This window comes from Grammomys surdaster, unplaced genomic scaffold (genome assembly GCF_004785775.1).
Source record: "Grammomys surdaster isolate TR1022 unplaced genomic scaffold, NIH_TR_1.0 170, whole genome shotgun sequence".
Taxonomy (NCBI): Eukaryota; Metazoa; Chordata; class Mammalia; order Rodentia; family Muridae; genus Grammomys; species Grammomys surdaster.
The window spans coordinates 20,488,925-20,506,924 of record NW_021604618.1 but is presented as its reverse complement, the minus strand read 5'-3'; the positions used below and the strand labels follow the sequence as shown (position 1 = coordinate 20,506,924).

Genomic DNA, 18,000 nt, shown 5'->3' with positions numbered 1-18,000 from the left:
AGAGAGAGAGAGAGAGAGAGAGAGAGAGAGAGAGAGAGAGAGAGAGAACGAGAACAAGCTAATATACTTTAGAAAGGAAACTGGAGAGGCTGGAGTATAGATTTTTGATGGGCTCTTTAGTAACCGACCAGCACCACCTTAGTTGTAAATTCTCCAGGAACCACTTTATGACTTTTCAGCCAAACGGCCCTGGAATACATGACAATAAACTCCTGTGTGAGTGAAATCTGTCATCTCGATGATGTCATTCTAGTTTTAAACAACCTACTGACTTGAAGGTCATTCTCACAGTGAAATGGAGCAAGCCTAGGCTAAGAGCTCTGATATGGCTATCCTGGGCTAAAACCTCTGATCTGGCAACTTTTTTCTTCCGTTGCATCTTGCCACTCTCCATCAGTTTTGGTGAAATGCTTTGCTAAAAATTAAATAGAATTCTCCTCCAGGAATTCACATAGGGAACAATCTGAGAAAAATGGGCGCCACTTTGCAGATAATTTTTGCTTTCAGATCATTTCCTTAGCACACGGAAGTTTTTACTGTTTCACTGTGGGTCTGCAGGGCGACGGGGACACTTCACTCCTGCTGTCCAGCATGTCAGCCAGGTTGGTGGTTTTAGAGAAGCAGGAAGGTCAGCCAGTGAGACAGATTTAACCTCACACAGCCCTCAAAGCCAAATACTTTACCTAGCAGAATTTCTTTATTGAACTGTTTACTGGAACTAGAAATCAGTTGTATCTTCATATTCATGGTTAATCCATCCAAGATTATTCAAATTCCACTTATTAGAACAGGAGAGATATTGTTCTCTTCACAGAATAATTTCACACTCACAAACAGTCCTTCCAAGATTTACATTTCTGTAACAAAGTGGTGTGTGTGTGTGTGTGTGTGTGAGCACAGGTGCCTACAGAAGAGGACACCAGATCCCCTGGAAGCAGTGTTACTGGAGATGGTGAATTGCCCCCATGGAATACTGTGATTAGGGTCTTTGCAAGAGCAGTTGGTGCTTTAAGCTTCTGAACTGCTGAGCCATCTAACTCCAACTTTGCATTTCTTTAGTTATCTGTTTTTGACCCAGAGTATGTATTCTCTAGAGTCCCAGGACAGCTCCTCCCTTGTGCTTCTCTGCCAACCTCTGTCCTGGGATCCATCACTCAGGATCAGAAAATGTCACATGGTTTCACAACTGTCCTCGCCTTAGTCACTGCTGTTCCATTCAGAAACAGAGCTGGACTTTGAGGAGTCAACACAAGACACCTTATATTAATAAAATGATGAAATCTTTTCTTTGGTGGGGTGGGGTACTGATGACACCAGGGTCATTTTTATTTTGTTTGTCATATGGCAGACTTGGGGTTGTTGGTTTTTTTTTTTATTCCAAAAATGTAGTAAATATATCATCTGAATTTAGTGCCTGTCAGTCATACAGAAATCGTGAATGTTATTTCCTGCCATGCTGTTTATGTGTTATTGGTTAGGAATGGCTTTTGCCCAGACCCCATGATAGACAGCCAGCCAGTAAAGTACAAAGCAAACACAGACACAGTAAATATAAATATAAACTTCCATATGATTTATTGTTGTTCCTTGTACATAAGAAACAGTAATATACAAGTTACACTGCTTTAGAATGTAAAATGGATAAAAATGTGTACAAAAAAAAGCACGTTCCTAGGAAAAAGGGTATTGGCAAATAGTCAAAACTGGGAAGTAGAAAGCAAAAACAAAAACGAAAGCAAAGAAACAAACTAAAACAAAACAAGAAAAACCAACATTTCTTCAATTCAGTGTGCAACATATAAAAAACAGAAATACTAACTCTACAGGCAGTATTTCCCGATAAATTATTTAAATAGCGTATCTACATAGTCTGAGATCTCTATTCTGATGGCAATGAGAAAATAATTTATAAAAATAAAAGCAATGGTGTACAAGATGATAGAACAAAACCAGAACTTTGAGAAGTTGTACTTAACATTTCAAAGCTATTTCTTTATTGGGATCATCCTCTGCAAAGGATTTTTACGCTATGTACAACACCAACTTTTTAGACACAACAGTAGTTTTAAGTTTATTGACACTTAAACTCTTTCTTGATCCAAAATTCTTTACTCAGTCACACAACAAATGAGGTAATATTTGTATATAAGTTCCACCTTTGTCTCTTTTGGGAAAATGAAAAAAAAAAAGGTGATTGTATTTTCTTCTTCCTGGAAATAGGCACAAGGGGTGGTGTGGGCTAGCCTTAGAGTGCTCATGGCTTCCTTTACAAGGAGATGCAAATGCAAATGGGCAGCCTCCTAATTCCACTTGAAGAGACAGAGAAAACAAAGGGGAGAAGCCAAAGGAGTCCAAATCATTCACTCTAAGCCCCAAAGTGAAAAGCAGCAGCTTCTGCTGGCTTTCCACACACTGGTTTTGGAGAGATTTGCTGGTCCACCTCAGCTACCTGCTTGCAAACATTTGCTATATGCAGTCTAATTCCAGGTAGAACAGGGTTAATAAATAATCTGTATTTACAATCTTACAGTCATAAAGACTCACTATGAAGATGATTGAGATAGTCCCACGCTTCCTGTTTCAGTAACAATCCTTCAGACGAATCCTCCAGAATAGGGAAAAAAATAAATATATTACATTGTTAAAGCGTTTGTTAAACAAAAACCAGAAGAGAATTGGAAAACTCCATGGTAATTGGGGGGGGGAAGGGAGAAAGAAAGAAAGAAAAGGAATGTTTTAGTTAGGTTGATAGAAATTTTGTGCCTTTCTAACCGTAAAGTAAAGGCGAACTGCCCCTCCTGCAGAGGCAGCTAGAGCTCACTGAGATGGTAGGGTTCTCTTGCTCTCCCAATACATACGCATGTTGTACATGCAGAATAAACCAACAGTTTCAGCGTGACCAGCCAAGGGCAGCCAGCACGGCCCACACTTCTGACCCCTACTCTGGCCACTGCAGGTGAGAAGCACCCAAGGGGAGGAAGTCCAAAAACCAGGACTTCCCTCCCTTCCCTGCTTCCTCAAGTGCCCGTGTGGAAGACTGGGTCAATCAGCTCTCACGGGCAGCGGGAGGAAATGCAACAAGTCTTTCTGTCCCCTGAAAATGATTTAGTACCGAACAAGTAACAGCTCCTCCATATTTTCGTCCTACAATCATCTCTTGGGTATATGCTCTCCCTAGCGCTTTGGCTCCTGCCTCCCCACACCTGAGGACCTATGTCAGAGGTGGTTTGGCCGTGAGTTCTAGTGAGTCATTTTTTTTTCTTTGACATGCCTGAAAATGCTTCTGTGTATGCTGTTCAGAGATGGCCTCGCCGAAGTTCTGGCTCTGTGAGTAAGGCAGAGTGGAGTGGGCACCTTCCCAATGGGAAGTAAATTGTTGCTTTTTGCTTTCCCAAAAGCAAACCAAAGTACTTCTTCATGTTCTTGGAAGATGCATTCTCATTCGTTGAAGGCCGAGTGCTGAGTCTGGGTTTGAAAACTGCATTTTCTTGAGGCAGGTCATAGCTCTAGAAGTCCACACTATGCAAGAACAGAGGCAAGGAAGGCGAAGAGAAGCAATCCTGGCAGGGGTTTTCTCTAGCCCTTGGTTGCAGAAGGTGCAATGCCAGCGCTGGTTGTGATCGGCAGCTGACGATTAGGAATCTGTTAAATAATCAAAGATGCACATAAATGAAAACGAATCAGCAAGCACGTGAACATCCTACGAATCAGCAAGCACATGAACATCCTACTAGTAACCATCAGACTAGCAGCAAGCGCATGAACATCCTACTAGTAACCATCAGACTAGCAGCAAGCACATGAATATCCTACTAGTAACCATCAGACTAGCAACTCAGGGCTTACTGTCTTTGACAGGGACAAAACATGAGTCCTTGTTGTCTCCCCTCCCCCCAGCCACACTAGCAAGTCTTCCTCAGGTCATGGTTAGGCAGCCATGTTGGCCAGACTTTACTCTTGATATCTCTGATCTTAATACCCAATGCCTATGAGCTTGCAGACATCTGACTCAGTAAATATGTACAAAGCACTTATTCTGCAGTAGGTCCAATCTCAAGAGTTTAAGTCATTACATGAAGAAAATGGAGGCCAGAAAGCTAAGGCTATTGGTGAGAATGAATACTCTTGCTGCTCTTGATCTTGAGGAGGACAGCTGGTGTTATGATGGCATGAATAAAACCACTGCCAACGTGAGAGACATAAATGCATAGAGCTTCAAGGTATTACCAATGAGGGCTACTGTTTATAGCTACTTGGTTACTGTCTGCCTCTGACTCATGTAGGAACAGACTGCTGGGCAAGCTAATAGGCCTGATACGCATTCAGGATTGTATAGACATTATTTCTTGTCTAGCATTGTATCCTCAAAAGAAAAACAGAAAACAAAAAACAGAACCTTCTCCCCAACAGAGTTTTTAAATCAGATCCTCCCATCATTGTCAACCTTATAATTCTGTAGACATGTTAACTATACACCACAATGTCGCTCCTACCTCGACACTCGTATTTCATGTCTGAGAAGAACACCATTTCTTGAGAGAAGACGAACAGGCCTAGTCTACCGCCAGCATAGGTTTTGTCATAGATGGGTCCTGAGTCAGCCATGATTTTCTTTCCTTCATACATCACCACTCTGCACAGAAGAAAAAAAAATCTCACTCATGAGACTGCCACTTCTTGGTCTTATCCTCTGAGCCTATTTGATGTGACTATAGTGAAATTTAATTCCTTCAGCCTTACCTGATAAAACCGGTCTTTGGCCTGTGGCTGAGACGCCATCTGTACGCAGTGAAATCTTTCCAACCTATGTGACGAGGGTCATGCCACAGGGTGCGCACCTGAAGGAAAAGGAGCAGAAAAGGTTGAAACACAGCTCCCTCTGAAGATTTATATTTCATTCCATGAGGAACTGCTGAAAAGGCTCCTATATTTAGAGTTGAGCTATATTTGCAGAGGGCCAGTGCAGAGTTTCCCCCAAGACATCTCTCACTGCATATAAAACAGAGAGAGGGAAAGGAAAGGAGGGCTTTGTTTGAAGTGGCTGAAGCTGCCGGTGTACTTAAAGGGCAGCTCTTGATCAGAGCCCACTCCCCTCTAGCACACCACTATGGTTTTATACCGTGGTTGGGGATGCTGCGAACTTGACAGCTAAGATTCCTTAGTGGAAACTTGGCCAAGCCAAGCGCTGTCTCCTGTGCTCCCCAAGGGCCTATCAACTCTCCCTTCTAGATGATGAGGCTTCTTACCTGGCCAGGGGTGTTTCCTGTGTGCCACAGTGCATTCCGCAGGTGCTCGCCAGGTCCAGTGGTGGAGTTCACAACCTTTACAGACAGGCCTGAGTATCCCTGAGCCCTTGTGGGGTTGGTGTCCCAGTAGGACTGGGTGACTTGTTTCCACATCACAACGTAGAAGCGGCTGCTGGACTGGTAGCCAAAAACAAAGCCAGCGTAGTCATCATCCCTCTCAGTGTTGATGAAGAAGGTACCGCTGAAGTCCACGGCATTAAACTCATCATAACCTGGAAAGAAAGGCCAGGGTCAGATTAAAGACTGTGGCTTTTACAGTGTTCTCTAAAATGTCCCTAGATATCCGGAGTGACCGAAGGCCACAGGTCAGATTTTATATTTGCTCCCTTTCAGTGTGTTCCCTCCTGGATCTAAGGAGCTTGCTTCTCACCTACAGCAAGTCCAGGGTCACAGTTTACAGTCTGGACAAGTTCTTTGCCCTGATGGCGTACAACCCAGTTAGGGTCATTTTGGGAGGTTCCTTTGGGATCTAGAGGAATCATCTGGAATCGGCGGAAATCGGTTTCACTGATGTCAACATTCTCAGGACAGATGTCATCAATGTCTGGCACATTGTCATGGTCAAAGTCATCTTTGCAGGCATCACCTCGGCCATCACCTAAGGTCAAAGAAGGCAAGAGTTCAGTGAAATTCTGAACTGCTATTATGAGTGGGTCACTAATTCTCCATCTTGTCAAAAATTGGTGTTTTTTACTCCATTCTCTTGGATGCCCTGTTTTTATTCCTTCCCTCTAGACAGCCACGGTGTCAGTTATGTTAGCGAGTAGTGGCGACAGTGACTCACCATCCGAGTCCTTCTGGTCAGGATTGGGCACCAGCCTGCAGTTGTCTTTGTCATCAGGGACTCCATCGTTGTCATCGTCATGGTCACAGGCATCGCCTTTGCCATCTTTATCATGGTCAGCCTGGTTGGCATTAGGCACATAGGGACAGTTGTCCAGATTGTTCTGATGGCCATCTTCATCGATGTCCTGGTTGTTGTCACAGGTATCTCCTATGCGGTCTGAATCAGAGTCCAGCTGGAAGAGAGGCATCAGCAGTGGGTGAGTCAAATAAAGGTCAACTTGTACTCCAGGCCCTAAAGCCTGGCAGTGGTCTGTACAGACTGGCTGCATCACGTGGGTGAGACAGTAATGACTTTTTTCTTTAATTTTAAAAGCATTTGGCTTTCTATATCTATCCCATAAAGATTTTATCTTTTGGCTCAGATAAAGTCAAACTCTAGAATTTTTTTTTACAATAGATTTTCCCAGAGGACTAGCATTCAATACGTGTGAGGTGCTTTGGGATGGTTTATATAAAAACTGGATGTTTTCTTTTCAGGTTTTATGTTCTTTGCTTTTGAGATTTTGTATGATATTTAAATTTGCTTATAAAAGTTATTCTAAACTGAGGAATCCAAACTCATTCTGTGAGGTTAAATGCTACTGAAGATATCTAATGTCTGGTAGACCCAAATCCATAGCAGGAACTCTCAGTCCTGTGTGACCTGCAGCTAATACAGACCACTTATGGCTTCCTGTGATGGTGGCTTGAAGTCACCTTGCTTTTAGCATGATCCTACTTCATAAGGGTAAGCATTAGGAGTGACTTGAATTCTCATTTATCTAATCCTTAGAAAAACAATCTATTTAAATTTCTGAGCACTGAACCTTTTAGAACCATCATTTTAGGAAAAAGAAAAATCAATTTACTTTATTCCTAGAAAACCATGATGCACAGTGACTCTGACAGAAGCTCTCTGGTACTAGAAGTCTGTGTATTGATACCTGTTTGCAGCTCGGGTTGGGAGGAGAATGAAGCTGGGTTCAGTGGGGGAATGGGAGAAACCAGACTTCTCTCCAGCTCTGAGACGTAGTTTAGATTCCTAACTGTTTATTAGACTGTTCCTAGCCATCACTCATGTGTTTGTTTTGCTTCTGCACACTGCTCTCCTCTCAGGTTCACATACACTGGATACAACTGTAGAACTATCAGTCTCAGCTCGCTCTCTGTGTTGTGTAATTTGTCTTAATGGTGGTTGCAATCAAGACTGAGGTTCCAAGATTTCCACAACAATCTCTGAGAGTATCTGCCAGAAGCTTATATCAGGCAGACTCTGCACAGGCACACATTGCAAATGGCTTTGGGGAACCCCAGTAACAGGAGGATTTGGAGTCTATTGAATTCACTATTTTAAAGGCTTAGAAAGGGAGACACAGTACCTCACCAAGAGATTCTGAAAGGAGTTCACCTACCTGGTCTGGATTGTGTTCCAGGGGGCAGTTGTCACACTGATCTCCAACCCCATCCATGTCTGTGTCCCTCTGGTCCACGTTGTAAACGTACTGGCAGTTGTCTCGTTCATTGAGGATCCCTATGGAGGAAGTGTACATGAGTCCAGCAGCCCTACATATTTTAACTAAGTCACACACTAACAGCCGCTCAGTAAGCTGTGTGTGTCACTGTCCCTTCAGGCTGACAGGCCAGGGGCCTTACCATCTCCATCGATGTCCACAGCGCAGGCATCTCCCTCTCCATTGTTGTCTGTGTCTGCTTGGTCAGGGTTGTGGTTGTAGGGGCAATTGTCACAGCGGTCTCCCACATCATCTCTGTCATAGTCATACTGGGCTGGGTTGTAATGGAATGGACAGTTGTCCTGCAAAGAGGAAAAATGGACACTCTATGGTGGTGCCTAGGAAATCAGCTGATGCCTTCAACCCCATATACAGTATTAAAAACCCTTAAAGATCTACTGCAGTTATCTTGTACTTAGTCCTAATACTAATTGAGTATTCAGCATACGTGAAATTCCCAGACAGGAAGACACTATGGCTGAAGACTGAATTCTTTTTCGGTTACAATGAAGAGAGATACAGTATCAAATTATGTCATCTCCCCTTCCATTATAAAAAATATACTCATTTAGACATTATATCTGAATTGAATCTGGGGAACAGAATGCCATGTGTTCAAACTGGGGTAGTCTGTGATGAAAAAGGAAACTCTCTTTAATAGTTCTAGCAACATCTGTGTCCTCCAATCACTGAGAGATCGTGGCAAGTTTCTAATCCTCTATATGAGTTTGGTCTGTGTGTTTGCTATCATTCTGTGATCCCTTGAATTCTAGTGTTTCAGGTTGTCATCACACCACAAGGATGAAGGAGGAACGGAGAGCATTTTATCCCTACCCTGTCATCGGGGATCTTGTCATTGTCATCATCGTCATCACAGGCATCGCCAATCCCATCCTTGTCATAATCTTCCTGGCCTGAGTTGGGAAGGTTAGGGCAGTTGTCCTAAGAAGAAGGTGACACAGTTAGCATTCGCTTGTTTGGCACACACTGAGGGGCCACACTGGGATAGCCTACTAGGATGCTCAGGTGCAGCCATGTTTTTAATGGGAAGGTGAAGCCACAGAAGGTATTTTGGAAGGTTATTTATGTGCAGTTTGTACAAATGTTCTAGGCTTCATATATGCCACAACCACAAATCCTGCTCTGAAATGTATCTGTATAGCAGTCTTTCTGGGCTACAAACGCCCAAAGAGCCTGATCTCCGCACAGAATGACTCCATGTTAATGAGCATCTGTATCCTTCTGCCTTTGGGAGGCTCAACTCTTGTTTCATTTTCAGTTTTCCAACATTCAGAATTCCTTGGCCCATTCATGAGAGGGAAGCCCACGAGGGAAGCTGGCCATACCTTTTTGCAGTGGTAAGTTGCGTTGGCCACACACACCAGGTTTTCATTAGGCCAGCCGTCGAGGTCTGTGTCCTCTCCACAGATGATGCCATTGCCTGCGTAGCCAGGCTTGCACTCGCAGCGGTACATGGGGTCGCTGTAGTGACCCAGGTAGTTGCACTTGGCGTTCTTGTTGCAATCGTGCGTCCCATCCGTGCAGGGGTTTCGGGGTTTGCACACCTGAGGGTACAACATCCCAATGCTATCACAGGATGTCTAAAAGTCCCAAGCCACAAGAGTCCAGATCCCTCCCATTCTGAAACAGCAGCCCCATTTGGGAGAACGGTGGGATTCTTCTGTTCTTCTCCGTTCTCTTTGAGGATATCCAGGCTACTGGCAAACGCTGATTTACACTGGATTTCCTCGGAGCTGCTCATCGTGTACAAGCCTATCTGATCACAGCTTCTCTGAGCACAGAATTTTCATACATCTGAGACTATGCACTAAATACACAGACACTCCCTGTCTGTTCATTGTTTGACCAAAGACAGCCCTCTTCTACTCTGGCCTACTTGTTTACTATACCTGTTTGTTGGCCATGGCGTGTTCGACACCTCGGCCGAAGGGCTGTGAGCCGGTGAATCGTGGTGGGCAGGGCAGGCAGTTGTAGCCAGGATCTGTGTTCTTGCACCGATGTTCTCCGTTGTGATTGAAGCAAGCATCAGGCACTTCTTTGCACTACGGAGGAAATGAGAGTTTGCTTAACACTTGGCAAATGTTAAGGAAGGGCCCTGGGCCAGGTTAGCTGCTTTCTTCATTCTGATGACTTAGAGCCATTGGTTGTTTACCTCATCGACGTCTTTGCACTGGATGCCATTTCCACTGTAGCCAGGAGGACATGCACCACATTTCCAGCTACCATCAGGATAGCTAGTGCACTTGGCACCAGCAAAGCAGGGATTGGACAGGCATCCATCTGAGGTGAGGTAAGAGACGGGTAAGTGCTTAGGTCTAAGTTGCTGTTACTGATATGTACTACTTAAAACAGAATAAGACATTGTAGGGTCTCTGTTACTGGTAATGGTTGCCCGGGATCTTACAGTAATCAGACCACAAGGGCCAATCAAACATGGCACCCCCACCCTCCCCACACCCAGTGAATACAGACTATGACATTCATAAAGGAGAAAGCTCCCAGGGTGGTGGTGTCCCTGGCTTCGCAGCTTACCAATCGGACATTCTTGCTTGTTGCAAACTTGATTTTCTGTCACATCACCAACACAGTCTTTGCCTCCAAACTGGGGTGTGGGGTTGTTACAGAGTCGGCTACGTCTCTGCACTCCTCCTCCACAGGTGACAGAGCAGATGTCCCATGGTGACCAGGGACCCCAGCCTCCATTGACTGTAAGGAAATGAGTCATGTGTAAAAATTCAGTTTTCAGGTGCCGTATCAGTCCCAGAAGCCTGTCCTGAACCTGTTACTAATGCCTTCTAACCTGGCCCATGAGAAGAATATTTGGGAATCAGGGAGGCTGAAATGGTTTGCTTTCTGCTTTTCATTAAAAGAAGCTGCTGAGCACGCAGGACTCTGTTTGTTTCTGTTTGTTTCTCTAGTGAGTGAGCTCCCATGCCCCATGGTCCACTGAACCGCAGAGAGCCGGCGACTAGCTGGGGAGAGCTGCCTCCCATGCATCCCTGGGTCAGGCCCACACTTACTTGGGCAGGCGTCTTTCTTGCAGGCTTTGGTCTCCCGAGCTTCACCTTCACAGGGCTTCCCGTTCATCTGGGGGCTGGGGGAGTTGCAGAGCCGGATCCTTGTGATCACACCGTCACCACAGGTCACAGAACAGGATGACCACGGGGACCAGTGACTCCAGCCACCGTCCTGTTTAACTGAAGGGCAAAGCTGATGGTCACACATGGTGCTGCATTGGAGGGGGCCACAAAGCAAGTCTCAACACGCAATAATTCTAGCAGCTGACCAACAGCAACTTAAACTAGTGTGTGGTAGAAACTGGCTGCTGCCGCATGGCAATGGAGAAACTATAGGAAAGATGGTATTTGTGTGAGTGTGTATGTGAGTTGCTGTCAACAACCTAATATTTATAGGTTGCTGGTCAGGAGCCCAGCTCTATTCTGTTTCATGTGAATTATCTAGAGAAAATGCCTAAAATAACTTTATCAAGAATGGTTATTATTCTCTTGTTATTGATGAGTAAGAGCTCCAGGGAAGGAAGGTCATGCTCAAGAGTGCAGAGGTTAGAGGTTAGAGGTTAGAGGTTAGAGGTTAGAGGTTAGAGGTTAGAGGTTAGAGGTGTGATTGAGACTGAGAGACCAAGCTCAGAACCTGAGCCCTCAGGCTCCCTGCTACAGAGCTGCTTTTGGTGAGGAAAGCATTGGGGTGAGATTGCCAACCCTTGGTGGCCATGATGCTTACATCTTTTGTCGCACTCCTGAATGTGGCAGGTCCTCGTCTGTACCGAAGAGCCCTCACATCTGTTATTGAGGCTGTCACAGGAGCGGCCACGCTGCTGAATCCCATTGCCACATGTGGCAGAGCACGAAGTCCATTCAGACCAGGGAGACCAGCCATCGTCAGCAGAGTCGCTGGCTGTGGGAAGAAATGAGGCCGTTGAGCACCTCATGTCTAAGATAAACTGTTCTTTAGAGAGTCCTGCTTAGGACCCTTTATTGGCAGAGGTTGCAAAGTAATAGGTTTCTTTATAAAAATGCTTCTTTTTCTATACTCCTAACTTAAGTGAAGCACGATTAACTAATAGAGAGATTGTGTACATTTATGTACACACCAGATGCTTGGCTACACATGTGTATTTGAAAGTCATAATCATAGTGGAGTCAATTCACATGTTCCTCATTTCACAGGCACAAGCAAATCTTAAGCATGCAGTCAAATATTAACTCCAGACATGCCAGCGTGCCCTGCATGGGATCTCCCTGATCTAAGTAGCACACATCTTAGGCTAGTTGTCCAGGAGTTCATCCCAGGTCATCATGTGTAAAGGTCTGGAGTGATGACACTCTCTGCCTGGTCCTTACAGCTGAGCCTGCTCACAGTGTGTATTCTCCTGTTCACCCATAATGGATTCTCCGCACAATCTCAAGCAAGTTCCCCTTTACTGACTTAGGATGTCTTAGATGTTTCCAGGCTGGTGGCCAAGAATGTCAGTGTGTTAGGCAGCTGCTCTGTATCATTTCTGACTATCAGTGAAGCCCTGGTCCATGCTGGGAGGCAGTTTGACTGGGGCTCCGCCTCTGCCTCAGTCATGAGGTGGATCAGTTTGTTTTCCTCATATGCTGGCCTCTGGTGTTTTTGTACACTTTCTCAAGAGGAGAGGGTGCTTGTTTGCTATGTGCTCAGACACCATGACGACAATCACTCCTGTCTATCAGAGGACAGGGAACTTGTTTTTGCCATTAATGAACGTCTTCCTAACAGCCCCTAGCTCAAGCTCAGAATACTGCTAGCTCCCAGCAGGCTTTGTTCCCTGTCTCTCACCCTCATTTAGAGATTGGACAGAAATGGATACACAAAAAAACATTATTGTGTCAAAATTGCTACCATGGGATTGATGATTCTGAGCTGTGGCTCATGTGTACAATTGTGTGTGTGAGCGAAGGGCAATTCAACATCCCTGATTTCTTTGTGAGCCTGATGAGTCATTTTTATGACTTGTGCCTTCTGCATTAAAATATCTCCTTAGCATAGTGATTATACTGGCAGCAGGCCCCGGAGGCAGAGCGTTACACAGCTGCAGAGTGGCTGATATCTTTTACTACCCTGGAAATTCAACAGCTACTAAGCTCTTAGGCCTCATGTCACTGCAGGTAAAACAGGTGGCTTTTCAGACTCAGCCCAATGCTTATACTAGTTTCTGTCTGTTCTCCAGTAGATAATTTTTGTCTAATAAAAAGATCAATTTCTAAAAGCAACCAACTTAAATCTACTGCTATAGTCATCTCCTCTCCTCATAGTGTAAAGCCAGAATCCATACACTCTGCCAGGGTCATCCATTGCTTATGCCTTAATCCAGACTGCATAGGGGTTGATGTCAAAAGTATCCCCTCTCCAGGAAAAAGACATCGGGATAGGTATGGCCCTCATGCCTCACTGGACAACGACAGGGGGACCAGAGCCATTACAAGGTCCCCTTCTGGAGGTCAGGCCTCTATCCCCACCTTCGCAAGATTAGAATTGCCACAGCCCTTCTATACTTAGAGAAGGGAGGAGATGTCAGGGGCAGCCCTGCTTACACACTGAAGGCCTAAAATCAGCCATAGGCCTAAAATCAGCAATAGGCCTGTCATACATGTATACTAACACCAAGTCTTGGGTCTCTGGAAAAAAACATTGAAACAGATGGCTAAAAGCTAACGTAGACAGGCAGCTTTTGTGGAAATTTACAAGCCTGAGTAGTCATAGACCTTATAAATAGGTAGCCTTGGCAGATAATACCAACTTAGATAAGGACAAGCAAGTCATAGGCAGAGTCATAATGACTTGTCCCCTGAACCTTCACCCAGCTGATACCCGGTTCTGAAAGATATCTGTATTCTCCCTGAACACCCACACTCCATTGTCATTCCCTTCCCCACATCCTGCCTTTCTGTGTTTTTAACCCCTGTGTGAATGAATTACGATTCGAGAAAAAATAAATTATTTAAAAAAAAAGATTTAGTCCCCATGGAGGTTTAGGCTCTGTACAATAGACTAGCTGATAGTTACTCAAGTCTGTCTGCAAGAATCTTACAGGATATGTCTGATGGAGCTGTGAAGGGCTGGGCTCTGGTGTTGTGCCCAGATGTCAAGATGTCCCCAAACTGAGTCAGCCACTGAGGGATGGCTACACCATTTTAGGAACTTACGCCAGCACCGTGGGCAGCATTCACCATCAGGAACCGTGGCGTTGGAACAGGGCATGATGGGGCAGGACACCTTTTTGCAGATGGTAACAGAGTTCTGCAAGGCAAGAAAAGGAGAGGAAATAAGTTACCAAGTATATTGCAGAGAGGAGCTTTCTGTGACATTTCCATTATAAGCCAGGACAGCCAGGACACAGGTGGGTGGATTTTATAGAAAGGATGTTTCTGCTGGATGTGAAGTCCCTAGAGTCACATAGTTCTAGGGCTAATTCTCACTCCATACTTTGAAAAAGTTCTTTTTAACTGCTACTCAGTCAGGGTTGGAAGTTTCGGAAGAACACATTTGTATAAAGGAAAGCAACAGACTTTGCAGGTCATACCAGTAAATATCTCAAATGTAGCTAAGGCTCTATCACATATTGGAGGAAAATGGGAACTTAATTGAAGTTGTGTCTCAAATTCAGTAATCAGTGATTTGCATTTGACCTTTTCTTGGTGAGCTAGAGATCCCAACAGTGTTAGAAGAATCTGCCTGCCAGAGCTGAATACAAATCAGGGCTGGCCAAAAAAGAATGCTCTAAGCAGGTTTTATGTACTTGACATTCAATACTTGGTCTTTGAACTAAAGCAGGTAAATTATTCCAATGTTTAGATAGATTTGTTCTCTTAGCTTCCTAGCCTAGGGTATAATTAAGACTTTGATAAACCTGAGATTTAAAGAGGAATTTGTAGATGTCATTACATATTAAAGAAAAAAAATCACTTTGGGTAGCAGGCCAGAGCACATTTAAAAATGTGTATAGTCATTTAAGTATCTCCTGAGACATATGTCACCAAGTCATACTGTAATCTGTGAGTGTCCCTTACCTGGCAGTGACACTCTGTGCAACTATCCACAGTCCACTCCTCGTTATTCCTGTACTGGACTCCATTGTGAAAGCAGAGGGGAGGCCGCCTCAGCTCACTAGCTAGTTCTCGGTTCTCTTCGGTCTGAAAGGGGAGAATGCAAATGAGTGTCCAGACTCCCATGAGACCACCTGTGGTGACCTTCCAGAGCTGGCAAATGGGAGGAGAGGCCACTCACCACTTTGCGGATGCTGTCCTGTAGTGTGGTCACAATGGTGCGCAGGCCCCTCAGTTCCAGGACCATGCTGGATAGTTCGTCACAGGAGAGGCCACAGATGGCTTGGAGGTCCTTTGTTTTGTGGCCAATGTAGTTGGTACGGATAGCTGGGCTAGAACCGTTCACCACGTTGTTGTCAAGGGTGAGGAGGACATTGGTAGCTGCTAAGAAATAAGATGTAACATATTCTATAGCTGATTCAAGGCTTCAACGGCTGATCGCACAAGCCCACCCTTCAAGGTCCTTGATTGTAAAAGACATTCCATTTGGGATGACAGTGGTGTGTCAACTCTGTTCCCCTGAGATGACGTGTGTACACCCTAGTGCTTACATTTCTCAGGGTGCTTTTGGTGGAATTCCCCAGAATTCTCCAAATCTTAAAAACACAGGGGTACTCACAGCTGGAGCAGCCTTTGTTCCTGAGAATGTCTTCTGGGGTGGTTCCAAAGACAAACCTCACATTCTGCAGCACCCCCTGTGGGCAGAGGACAGACATTGTAGATGCTGGGAGTGGGGGTGGGGCAGCCTGGCTCAGTTGGCTTGTGGTGAACACTCAGAAAGTTTAGAAGAACTTAAGATCATCCTGCCACAATGTCACATTGGCACAAATTGCCAAACAACTTCAAAATCTTAATTGTGTCTTCTGCCAACTCGGGGCATTTTACAAAGAATCCAGTTATCAGGCTGCTTGGGGTACACAGGAAATGGAATCTGATCCCAAGTCTGGAGGACATGATACTCTCCAGTGACAAAGAGTTAATGTGGGCGTTCAAAGCCACTCTTGTAAAAAAAAAAAAAATCTGAAAGTTAAGGCAAGGAAGAAGTCCAAGAGAGACATGACTAGACAGTTATTCATGCCTTGCATTGGGTCTATACTGAAAGCCTCCAGAACACCCTACCCAGGGACTCAAATACCGACAAAGTATTATTTTCATGCCTATTAAAATTGGTAGGTACATTTGATACAAGTTACTTTCCTAAGGGCACAGCTAGTGCCCCATATTGGAACAGGCTGAGTGTAATAGGAAAACCATTTCTTATCTCTCTGGGTAGCTTTGAAAGCATGGTTCTCAGTCCTGGCATCATTACAACTTATTAGAAACGAAATTTCTCAGGTCCCTCATGCAACCTACCAAATCTGAAACCCTGGAGTTTGGGGCATCCGTGTATGATTTAACCAGCCCTCTGGGGAGTCTGCTCCTCTCTACACTTGGGAATCCTTTAGTCTACAGATATTAACTCTACATAGGCCCTTTGACAAGTAAGAAGATTTACCTGAAAGTTGTCATTGACATCTCCCTTTGCAATGCGGAGCCTGGCAAACCTGGCCAAATCCCTGGTGAAGATGCTCTGGATGGGAACATCCAGCTCTGCGCTCTCCATCTTCTCACAGTCGATGTAGAGCTGGGCCCGGTCTTCTTGAACAAACAGTGTGATGCTCTTCCACTGGCCAGTGGCCAGGAGAGCTTCCTCCACTGATACCACTTGCTGCTTCCCTGGCAGGCTCAGACTCAGGTCCAGGGTGCCTGCTTTGCCATTGGAGACCACACTGAAGATCTGGCCAGTATTGTCTTTCCGTTCCACGGCCAGGAGTGTGCCCCGAGTCTTCTTCAGCTGCCTCAAGGAAGCCAGGAAGATGAAGCCTTTGTCGGCCCACACAGCGTCCAATAGGTCTTGGAACTTGTCATCTGGCACAGCGGGGATCAAGTTGGCATTCTCAATCCGGAAGGCGGGGCTAGATAAATCTTGGCCCTTCACCAGTCGGCGACCAGGGCCCTTGCGGGCACCTCCAATGAGTTCAAAAATGTCAAACACGCCGTTGTCTCCCCCAGACTCTGTAAGGCGAGAGAAGACAATTGGCTTTCTAGGCTAGGAGTAAGGGTGTAAAGTCCTGGCTGTGATGGGCCAAGGTGAGAACTCTTAGCAATTATGGAAAGCTGAATGAACACCTAGAGGGAAGCTGTTCATCCTGGAGCTAAGGACTCGGAGGAAACAGCTTAGGGAGAACACAGGAGGGGTACACCTGGGCTATCTTGCCCGAGGGAAGGAGGGAGGGAGGGAGGGAGGGAGAGAGGGAGGGAGAGAGGGAGGGAGGGAGGGAGGGAGGGAGAGAGAGAGAGAGAGAGAGAGAGAGAGAGAGAGAGAGAGAGAGAGAGAGAGAATGAGAATGAATATGTCACAGATTTACCTGGAATGCGGTTACTTCCACACAAATGTAACAGGAACAGGACACCTAGTCCCCGGACGAGCTCCATGGTGGAGCCTTTGTGTCCAACAGGGAACCTGTAGCAAGAAGCACAGGAGGCCAGAGTCAGAGACCAGGAAGCAAGGTGAGAGGGCAGAGGTGTGTGTGTGTGTGTGTTCTTCTTTGGCTCCATACGTGCTGAAAAGAAGGATTTACTTTCCAGACGGTATCCAGTATAAAAAGAGCGCTAGAGGCAGGGGATTGTTGCTGTTCCAGATGAAGGGCATAAAGTGACTTGTTTTTTTTTTTTTTTTTTTGTTCGTTTAGACAAGATTACAGAATGTAGTTGGGGAGAAGGATGGCAAAAGTCAGGGATAACCTGGGGACTACTAGGTGAGAAAATCTTGGGGTATCTTGGAGTATAGTTTGTGAACCCTAAGGCTGGAAGTTCTTTCTAGCGGATAGATGAGGCAGGATAAGGGACAGTTAGGAAAATCAAAAGGGAAAGAGTAGGAGATCGAGAGTCGCTCCGATTGTCTGCAGCCTGGGGTTTTGAGGTGGCCGGCCAGGTGCTCCGCAGAGGCTTGTGAAGAATTACCTGTGTGCACTGGGGCTCAGTAGCCGGGAGGGGTGGCAAAGGTGAAGACAAGGACGCTGAGTCCGGTGAAAACGCTGGGGCTGCCGGTGCGCCTGGAGAGACCGTGGCAGGACTGGGTAGCTGCGTCGCGATTGCCTGCAGAAGTCTGATGAGGCTGGCTGACTCCAGGCAGTGGCTGGCTCGACGGAGGAACCCTGGACCTTTTAAAGAGGCTCTCGCATTCCTGGCCAATAGGCAGGAAGCGGG

General features: G+C 45.5%; 1 protein-coding gene across 2 annotated transcripts; it reads right to left on the bottom strand.

The window, feature by feature from the left end:
• Positions 1–1,550: 1,550 nt before the first annotated feature.
• Positions 1,551–17,942, bottom strand: Thbs1 (thrombospondin 1). 2 transcript variants are annotated; one of them, XM_028767000.1, is made up of 22 exons: positions 17,755–17,942; positions 17,160–17,254; positions 16,247–16,806; positions 15,371–15,446; positions 14,933–15,135; positions 14,716–14,838; positions 13,852–13,945; positions 11,405–11,578; positions 10,684–10,860; positions 10,196–10,369; positions 9,816–9,943; positions 9,553–9,705; positions 8,989–9,207; positions 8,477–8,584; positions 7,785–7,944; positions 7,544–7,662; positions 6,091–6,325; positions 5,677–5,904; positions 5,247–5,518; positions 4,741–4,838; positions 4,494–4,633; positions 1,551–3,642 (listed from the first exon to the last, which is right to left on the bottom strand). In XM_028767000.1, exons 2-22 carry the CDS (start codon positions 17,224–17,226, stop codon positions 3,635–3,637), a joined length of 3,516 nt encoding a protein of 1,171 aa, XP_028622833.1. In that variant the 5' UTR covers positions 17,227–17,254; positions 17,755–17,942; the 3' UTR covers positions 1,551–3,634. The 2 variants fall into 2 exon arrangements, with proteins under 2 accessions (XP_028622833.1, XP_028622834.1); XM_028767001.1 differs by having other exon boundaries at positions 14,933–15,132.
• Positions 17,943–18,000: the final 58 nt, after the last annotated feature.